The sequence below is a fragment of the Sprattus sprattus genome (genome assembly GCF_963457725.1).
Source record: "Sprattus sprattus genome assembly, chromosome: 17".
NCBI classification, from domain to species: domain Eukaryota; kingdom Metazoa; phylum Chordata; class Actinopteri; order Clupeiformes; family Clupeidae; genus Sprattus; species Sprattus sprattus.
Genome location: NC_137915.1, coordinates 11,295,549 through 11,306,183, shown reverse-complemented (window position 1 = coordinate 11,306,183; position 10,635 = coordinate 11,295,549). Strand labels below are relative to the sequence as shown.

At 44.8% G+C, this 10,635-nt stretch overlaps 1 protein-coding gene across 1 annotated transcript in view; it reads left to right on the top strand.

The window, feature by feature from the left end:
* Positions 1 to 8,054: 8,054 nt before the first annotated feature.
* The window catches only part of scrib (scribble planar cell polarity protein), a 79,009-nt gene continuing 76,428 nt past the window's right edge, over positions 8,055 to 10,635 (top strand). Inside the window, exon 1 of the mRNA XM_080855147.1 lies at positions 8,055 to 9,441. Within this exon, the coding sequence (XP_080711273.1) occupies positions 9,283 to 9,441 (159 nt within the window). The 5' untranslated portion in view covers positions 8,055 to 9,282. The remainder of the gene's footprint in view (positions 9,442 to 10,635) is intronic.

The following is a 10,635-nucleotide window of genomic DNA, read 5'->3' as shown; positions in this document are numbered from 1 at the left end:
ACAGTCTGTGTCTGTGTCTGTTTGTGATTGTGTGTGTGTGTGTGTGTGTGTGTGTGTGTGTGTGTGTGTGTCTGTTTGCTGTATGCCCTCTAGGCGGCTGATGATTGAGAAGAGCACGGCACACATACAGCCCTCGTCTCCAGGGTAACAAGAGGGTGCTGTATCAGTACTGCCCCATCCCCGTGGTCAGATACCCCCAGCTGGAATACGAGCTCTTCTGCAACATCTACTACCTCAAGCACCTGTGCAGCTCCACATGGTTCCCTAACCGGCCCATAAGAGACCCTGTACGTAGCTTTTCTGTAGGGTCCATTGTTTGAATGGCCAAGAGAAACGATCATGTAATGGATGGTGGATGATGGATTCTGGATGATGGATTTGGATGTAAGCAAATACTATGTACTCTTAAGAAGGAGGTGCAGAAGAAGCCCCCCTCCATATTTTTGGATGACGCCTAAGAGGTGCTGAACCTGCCTAAAGGACAGGGCCAGTGAGTAAACAAACCCTTGCACATGCACATGTATATCTCTGTACACACACACACACACACACCAACTGCCATTCTCTTCACACACACTCTTTTCTGAAGCCCACATACAGTACCTATCATTTTCCTCTCACACACTGCTTTAACGATGTTGTAAGCTCAGCAGATGGGTCGTCTGTCCCCCTCAGGCACGAGGGAGTCAGGAATGCCCTCTTGAGTCAGTCTAATAAAGTGACTGTGTGTGTGTGTGTGTGTGGGAGTGTGGGTGCTCGTCAGGTGTGCGGGCACATCTGTAAGTGCTACAGGGTGGCGGCTCAGTGTGAGGAGTGTCTGGAGTAGATCATGGAGCTTCCCAACATCATAAGGGATGTCTGCCACGTTCTGTTCTCTGGCAAGGTACACTAAATAAACAACTACGGTACTGATAAAGTGATAATGATGACTTTTCTGTTCACTGAAACCTCCCTCATACCCTATTTTTTTTCCCCTCTCTCGTTCTCTCTCCTCAGTGTCTGCCCTGGCTGGCCTCTCTGGCAGTGCAGTGTGTCAGCTCCTTTGCTGTGGACTTCTTCCTGCAGACGCACCTGTACAACGCAGACGTGCTGTTGCACCTGCTGCCTCCATCATTCAACTACGACTACACGCTGGAGGAGAGCGGCGTGCAGGCCAACCAGGACACCAACCAGCAGGAGGTGGCCAATAGTCTGGCCAAGCTCAGCCTGGTGGGCCTGGCCCCCCTGGGCGGCTTCGGCAGCATGGCAGGGTGCCACGAGGAGGGCACCGGGGGACAGCCCAACAGCTTGGATGGCCCGGCAGGAATGCCGCCAGAGAACCCCACCATCAGAAAGAGCCTGGCAAGCTGGCCAGTGGAGCATCGCAGAGGTGAGGAGAGAGATATAGAGATACTCAGACACACCAGTACAACTCTGGTGAGATTTGATGTGCGCCATCTTGGGTCTCTTGAAGAATAACTTGAGTGCTTATGGTTTAGCACAGGAGTAGGAGTGTTGCTACATATACAGTGCATAGCAGCACACAACATTTCAAGATACCCAGTCCCACCTCAGTCTCCTGTGCTCCTTTGATTGAATAGCTTTCAGTAAAGATATCACATGTGTAGACACACACTCAACACACTCATGTACACACACACACACACACACACTTACACACACTCACAGACAAATTTGCAATCCTCTCACTTTTTCTCCTATAGGGCAAGTGCGACCTTTGGTGACGAGTTTGTGTTCAGTGATCATGGCAAAGAGCTGATCGTTGGGGAGATCTTTGTTCGTGTTTTCAATGAGCAGCCGGCCTTTCCTCTGGAGGTGTGGGTTGTGCTGTCTGTGGCACTGTCAAGCTGCTTCAGCATCTCAGGTTTTTAACTATTTTAAGTTCATTCTTTTCCCTGAAGCAAAATTAAATTGCAGGACATGTAGTTTGCTGCGGTTGCATCAACATAAGATTGACCTTGTTTCATTCTCCACCCATTACATATTGGCTCATTAACTCATTCAGAATGTTAATGACTTTGAAACTCAAAAGTAAAATAACTTGTACATTAGGAAATAAATTATTAACTACAAAGGAAGGAAGGAATTATTTATGGATGGTCATTCACTCCAACCTGGTGTAAGCATGACCTGTATGGTTCTCCCTCCTCCAGTACCCCAAGGCATTTGCTTCCAGGTCCAGTACCTGCACACGCTGCTGGCCATGACCCAGGCACACACACACACACACTGGCCAACTCCCTTTAAATCATCCAACTTGTAGCAGATTACTGCTCCCATACATCTATTTAAATGATTAATCTGTTATGTTCATACATTTATTTATTCCATCATTATTTAGTTCATTACCTAGATGTAAACACTTTCATTGGCTTGATGTCTGGACCAGGGGGAGGGTCAAAAAGCATGGGAAGTCAGTGAGATGGTGAGATTTGTAGATGTTAGAGAAGTGAGAGCAGTAGATAAGAAGATGTAGTTAGTTACATTGCTACAGGGTCTTTCCTTACCTGGAAGCAACGCAGCCTAAAAGAATCCTGAACAAATCGATAGCCTGAAAAACTACTCTGTGATCATCGTGTTCAAGGTGAACATTATATAACATTTTCTTTCCCTCTGGCCGGATTGTGTGCTAGGCTTCTACTTCATGAAATCTTTTTGTACCTTCCACATTCCCCTTTAACTCCACTTGCTGTATTTTATCTGCCGACTACATTAACCTCCTGTCCTTAAACTAAGAACGAACTCAGTTCTTTCAACACACACATTCTGATCATTTTATTAATTTAATTTCCAAATGTATTTCTCTTTACTATTTTACTCATTACATTTAGGTGATGTGAGTGCCGACATTGTTGTGTTGGCTCAGTTTTTGTGTCATCCTTTGTTTTTGCGTATGGATGAACTATGCTGATTTATTTTCAATGTCTTGGGACCATATTTATGTTCATTGACTCTGAATCTGAAACGGACTCTTGAGAGAGCTCCGTATAAACAGTATTTTTTTAGTTTGTTTATTTTAGTAGTCAGTGCTGTCGGCTGATATTCGTTATTCACACGCAGTTTCATTCGCAGTTTGTACTGAATGGTACTGAACTTTGAGGTTCTCTACAAATATTTTTTTCATCATAATATGTCTGTTCTTTCTTGGGAGAAAAGTGGGAGTATTGCTGTAGTGCATAGCTAGACTTACATTTTGCATGCTTGGGATGACTTCACATAGACACACACAAATTATATCCAGATAATTACATGAGGCTTGAGATGCTGTAGTCATTTTCTCACTCTTGTTTGATTTATGTTTGAGCATGCCCTCTAATGATTTCTCCTCAGGCACTTTAGAGAGCAGAAAGATAACCCAACTGAATGGTATGTTTGCACTTCGTGTATTGAACATGGGAGTACATTTTGTGACTACAATTGCACTACAGTGTAATAGGTAATAATATAGAAGCATTGTTTGCGTGTGAAATTGTGTGTGTGTCTGTATAGCTGCCCGAGAACTTCACCGTGCCTTACGCAGCATAGCAGGGGGAGCTGGAGGTAGGAGTAATGTACCTCAGAATCTTCATCGCTCAGCCAGGCTGGGTGCTGCGCAAACCCAGAGACTCCATGGTGTCTCTACTGGAGACCCTCACCGAATTACATGAGAAGAACAACCCCAAGGTGGGTCCACATACACACACATAAAAGGTGCTCAAATACACCGACTTCTTTTGATAGACAGGTGCCTGTGCACTCACCAGCACACAACCAGAGACTGTTCACTACTCTACCATGCAGGGCCGTGAGCTTTACCAAATTCTCTCTGTTTAAGAGTTGCCTTCATAGCGTTACTTGAGTTCAAATGAACATAGAAAAGACATTAATCATCGCTGCAATCAGTTTTCATCTTATTTGTATCGAGTACTTGAGTACTATAGAGTACTTGCATGCGGCTGTGATGGTGTGTGTGTTGTGGGAAGTCCCCCACCAATAGGTGTGAGGACTTTAACATATTTTCCTGTGTATAACTCAAATTCAAATGTATCGATTTCTTTTTTTTTAATGTTCCCTTCTTCCCTAGGGGGAGGCCTTGAAGACGGTAACCACAGTAGCGGTGTGTTTATTCAGCACGCAGATGCAGCTGGCTGATCAGGTGCCTCCTCTGGGCTACATGCCACTGATCCTCGCTGCACTCAACCACAAGAACAACGTGGTACCCAAGAGCTCCATTCACCTCAGACACATGCTGTCTGACAACTAGCTATTAACACACACATGCCTGGACATACTTATTTTCTCTCTCACACACACACACACACACACACTCACACACACACACTAACACAATTCAATTCAGTTTATTTTATATAGCGCCAAAACAATAAAATTGTCTCAAGGCGCTTTACAGAGCCCAGTGCTTGGACCCCCTTTAGAGCAAGCACAATGGCAACAGGGGCAAGGAAAAACTCTTTGTTAATCAGGAAGGAACCTTAAGCAGAACCACGGCACATAATGGCCAGCTGGGTGGAGATAGGAAAGGGGGAGGAGGGGGGCAGAAGGGGAAGGGAAACAACAAGTGATAGATCTACACAGCGTGCATTTGGTAGATGTTCATAATATGTATACAAAGATCATGTGATGTAGTAACAAACACATGCGTGTTTTGCTCTCTCACACCACTTGCTCACACTTTAATGCTCTCTGGGTAATAAGCAGTCTTGTAATGAGTCATGCAGTAAACCATAATGTGGTTTACATTCAACTTTTATATGAACATGGCCTTGTTGTGCCTGATTGTGTGCGTATGTGTGTTCTCTCTTATAGTTGTGTGCGCGCTCCATGTCAGCTCTGGAGACGATGCGGGCTGTCACATACACACACACACACACACACACACACACACACACACACACACACACACACACACACACACACACACACACACACACATACACACACATGAGTGTGTTCCAGACATCATTATAGCCAAGATAAAAGACAAATGTGGACACACACCTATGCACATAAACAGCACCCACTACTCCAATATGGAGACCAGGTACCCAACACATACACAATACTTAAGCATCCTAGACAGTAGGGTGGGAAGAACACAAACCCACCTGCCACACACATGTTTAAATTCCACTGCCAAGGATGCTATAAACACACACACACACACACATATTTTCTTTCTCTTCTTCCTCTCCTCTCGTCCTCTCTTTGGCATTTCTTCCTCCTCAGGTGTGTCTACTCCCTCTCTCCTGGCCTCCAGCAGTCCCTTGCATAGTGGGCTGTAGTGGGGCCAACTGGGCTGTCAATGCTGCCCTCCTCTGTCTCACTTTAACAAAGGTACACGTCAGCCTTCCTCCTCCCCTACCCACCTCTGTTCTAGCTCCCCCTTTTCCTCCTCATTTTCCATGTTCCATGTTTCCCATTTTCCATTTTCCACCGTTGTGCCGCACCCCCCACACAACTCTCACTCGTTCCCTGGGCATCCGTTCAACAGGAGGAAGATCCGCATCACAGCTCCTCAGTGCCATTCAAGTTCCTCCCTGGCCGGCCCTCCTGGCATAGATTAGCTTTGTGTAAAACACTGCATCCTCCATCAGTACAACATCACATTACGCCATTGAACACATTGCTCTGATTTTTAGGTGGCTTGTTTACCTATTGAAAATCTGAAATGAAAGATCTGAGTGATCACTTTGACTCTCCAAACAAAATTCACAGGACAGAAGACAGACTGTACCTGTGACCTTAGCAGAGTAGAATTGTGCTATTGTGTGTGCTGATCGATCATTTGATGGTTTCTGTTCACAGGTCCTGGAGTAGCAGGATACCTGACCACAGGCACTAGAGCCACTGTGATGTCCAATGTCCCTCCCCCGGTGGACAACAAGATTGGAGACCAGGGCTGAAGGCGCGTCCAGTCCCCCCTGCTCCCACCCCAACTGTAAACTGAAAGATGGACACTTTGGTGTCCGCCTGTCACCCTCTCCTTCTTACCTCACCTCCAAAGTGACACTTAAAGGCTCTGTCCTCAACTCTTCAGCAAAGAAAAGGAGGAGGAAGACAGGAGAGACATCATGGAAATCTGTAAAAAACGAAACAAAAAATCTGAAGGCAGGCGAAGGAGATGGGGCTGTTGATGCCCAACCCAACAAATGTCCTCAAAATATCCTTAGCTTTTTTTTGTTTGTTTTATGATTTACTAAGTACTCTTAGTTTCTCTCAATTCTTATGAAAATGCTTCTCCACTATGCCCCCTCCTCTCCCTCCAAAAGGACAGCCTTCCTTGTCACCAACTTGACCACTGGACAGGAGCCACATATCTCATCCCTGAGACTTTCACACTCATCTACGGACCTGTCCGATGATTATTGCTTCTCAAGTTTTTTTAAAGACCTTGTTTTATAGTGTTGTGTGAATATGGTTAAAAGAAAGCTGGGAAGAACAAAAAGAAGGATCCTGTGTAATGAAGGGATGCCTCATTGTGCCCTTTCCCCTAAAGATAGCTCTGCACTCACTCGGACAACTGCTCTAAACGCAGGCTGCCCATAGACAGCGGTATCTCATCTCAATCTCACCTGATTGTAATTGTGAACTTGTCCCCATCACTCTCCCTTTCCTTCTTCATAATGAAAAGCTTTTCATCAAAATCTTTTTTCTCTCTCCTGGGAGCAAAAAGCACTAGAACATTTATGCCAACTCGTGGACCTCTTGAGGATGTGTGAATGACTGATGACTGATCTCTTAATGACAAGTACAATTTGTGAGATGTTCTATGTAATATGGCATACATAAACGTTCTATATTTAATGTACATTGAAAAGAAAAAAGAAATCAGTCGCACTTGTCCATAAAATTTAAAAATAAAAAACATTTCAAATCTACACCACTCTGTCCTCAACTGTGTTGATAATTATGATAATTGACTAGCTTATGTTGGCTATTTTGAGTTAAAGGCAGCTCAAATTGTTTGAAAATGTTTCTTTAAATCACTGGACTATTAAAAGGACTATTCGAATTATCCAAACACTGTCATCAGTTGAAAGATGATCTTAAACCAATCCTCACAAAGGTATCTATATGGCTTTTTGATTTTCAAAAGCATCTACCCATAGCCAATCGAAATTGGCGGCAAAGGAAGGACGCCAAACAGGAAGTCTGCTCATATCTCAGCCAATCTTTGGTCAATAAATATGAAACTTGCTGTAAGTGTTTACAGCCATGACCTTGGCATCATGATTCCATGGCAAAGCCTTGGCTGATTGGCCCCCTCATTGCTGCTTGCAGCTACATTCTTTTAATAGTCCAGTGATTTTAATAAACATTTGTATTACCTGGATGTCTTAAAAAAGTAGGCTACTCTACATACACTAGGCAGCTCAAAGGTGGAACTTCAATGTCCCTTCATTTAGGTCTACAATGAACTGCAGTTGAATGGCTCTTTCAAGTCTTGTTTTTGATTAGAGCCTTCAGAGTTTATTATATTGCCTAATGCATCCTAAGTAGCTAATGCATCCAAAGCATAATTTTGATCTTGGTAAAGGTTACCCCGGCAGTGATAAAAAAAAAAATCCATTGCCATTCAAATAAATGTATTTTCCCTGACACTGCAACTGTAAGAAACGGTTGATTTGACTGTCATGAATTTAATGTCAGACGATTTCATAACAAACATAACAAATTACATACCAAATTGTAAGGAATGTCATGTTAGCTCCCGTCCTGAACTTTGTATTGCGATGATGGCACTGGAAACTATTAGAACTACATTAGGCCTATTGGTTAGAAAAGGTATGTGTGCTTACTGTAAGCACTTCTGACATATTTTCCAACATTGGTATTTCAAACGGTTGTTCAGTTTTCTGTACGCACAGAGGCGTTCTTCCCTAATGATTTTTTTTGGTTCGTCAGAAAGCACCCCGCCAAACCGTTTGAGGGCGCTGTCCCGGGAAAGGCGAAGACGCCATTTGTTGTACTTGCGAGTGAGGGCGAGAGACAGAGACGGCGATAGATCGACAAGCATTGCGAGTCACAATAATAAGGCGGAGTTGGTAGGGACCACTGGCAGGGCAGGCTGAACTCGACAACAGCACACCTCAAGTCAGCTCCCACGGGCAGGAAACTCCCCGGTGGATTTAACTACATTTGTTTCCAATTGCCGGAGGTGTAGGAAACTAATGTTGACCAGCTATATGAGTGAGACTAGAACGGAGAAATTACTCGTACATTGTGCACGTCACCGCGGACTTTGCGTACGAGACTGGCAACAGAGAGCTACAAAGCCGGCTGTGCCGTATGGTTGAGAGCAGCCCAGCCCCCAACGAGTCGGAGTGGCCTGCTCAAAGGAGAGAGGGAAAGCTAACTTAGCTGATACATTAACTTACCCTGTTGCTGCATCTTACTGTTCGAGTGTTTGGGTTTTACCTTGACGTTTTCTTTTAACACCGATTTTAACGCACTATGTCGTAAAAAGTTCAACGGTCTCGTTTTATTTGGTCCATAACCTTTTGACAGACATCTGTAGGTTATTTTGTGTTGGATAACGTTAGCGTACAGCAGTGATAGTAACGTTGTTAGCCGGTTAGCTAGCAAGGTAGCTATAGCTACGTCGTTGCAAATTAGCTAGCTTGTATAAAAGCTGTACACTGCTTTGTGAACAGTAGCAGGTTAAAATTTGAATTCCAAAAAGCAGAAGCATGCTACAGTAGGTGGCGTATGGTAACGGTCATTGTTAGTGTTTATAGACTGCTGGTGAAGGCTTGTTTGCGAATTTGCTGTAAACATCTCATGCCTTCCCATTTTCTGCAGTTTTTCTAACGGTAGATTTGGCTGTTGTAACGTGAAAACCCTGTTGTAAGGATTATAATACGGTCGCTTTGACTGTGTGTGACTGTTACTCAATTTAATTTAACAGATGATGTAAAAGGGTCTGTCTAGTTTACAAGGTCCTAGTCGCATTTTAATAATTTGGTGAACTTACTATCCAAGAGGGAGTTGATCTGGTCCCTCGCTTTTGCGTGGCAGCATTCGCTTTTGAGTTTCAGGGAGTAGGAACTGGAATTTAAAAATATCTGAACAAGTGGAGTTGTATGTCGTTTTAACTGGAAATCGATTTGTTTGCGTGGGGCTAAGGGCTTTATTTGGGATTCTTGCATCCGCCTTGAGACAGCCGTTCTCCTCTGCGAGTTCTTCCCTCCCTTCCCCCTGATCTCCGCTCTATTTCGGCTTCTTTCTCCGATGTGGAGCGCCTGAGTTTCACCGGCAACCTTTCCCCCCCGGCGGCCGGACATGTTGAAGTGTATTCCCCTGTGGCGGTGTAACCGCCACGTCGAGTCGGTGGACAAGCGGCACTGCTCCTTGCAAACAGTCCCCGACGAGATCTACCGTTACAGTCGAACCCTAGAGGAACTTCTTTTGGACGCCAACCAGCTGAAGGAGCTGCCCAAGGTAAGCCCCTGTTTCTTTTGCGGTTTGTCTCTGAGTGATGGAATGAAATGTCTGTGGAGATGTTTGGTTTTTACTGTGAATATAGACTGTGCGTGCGTGAAAGTGGCTCCGGGGGTTCTGAAGAACTGAACAGGCAAGGGCAGCTTCCCTCGCCTAGTGAAGACCTGCCTGGAATGGCCTTCACACCTCCCACTCGCATGGTGACAAAAGCCCAGTACAGCAGCGTGTCCTCTGTGTATTTATAGAGATGGGGGGGGGGGGGGGGGGGGGGGGGGTGTTGAGGTTTGACTAGTCTTTTGCGTTTGTCTTTGTGCCGCTTATCATCGTGTGGGCGCACACACACACTTAATAGTGTTGCAAAGTTTCAGTAATAATTACCATTGGGCTCCTGCCATTGTGGTACTTGGGTGGGCAGATGTCTAACCAAGGAGTGAGTGAGACTGTATTTGAGGTGCTGAGAGCTTATGATCAACAGGATCACACTGGCATGGGCAGTGGCATCTGTATGCTGAAAGGGGAAACTGGTCAGGCTGCCTCACAGAAGACTGTTTAAGACTTGGCATGCTAGCATCCATATAGATACTAGAAACACAGACAACTCACTGTCATTTCTTAAACTCATTATACTCACTCACACAGTTGAAACGGCCTGGGAATATTTCAGTCCTGTTCTGACAGCAGTTGGCATTCTGCTTGATGGATATGCATGCGTGTGTGTGTGTGTGTGTGTGTGTGTGTGTGTGTGTGTGTGTGTGTGTGTGTGTGTGTGTGTGTGTGTGTGTGTGTGTGTGTGTGTGTGTGTGTGTGTGTGTGTGTGTGTGTGTGTGTGTGTGTGTGTGTGTGTGTGAATGCAGGCAAGGTTTTAAGATTGAGTTCTTTATATACATCATATTTTAACCTGTTGTGGAAATCAGTGGGGTTTTCCAGAGGTAACCAGTAGAGAAGCAAATTACATTAAAGGAGTGAAGAAGAGAGAGTCCATTACACAGAGACCGGTGTGAATACAAACTATTGTTTAAGTAACAGAAGAGAGCCGGCATTGTGCTTGCCCCTTAAATGCTTCACTCCTTGGCTTTGTACTTGCTCTCTCCAGTGAGGGAGATAATGTGCCAGTCTGTGTGTTGGGCTGGGGGCACAGTAGTGCTGAGTTAGCAGCTACATGGCATTGTTTATGATCACGCTCTGTGATAGTAC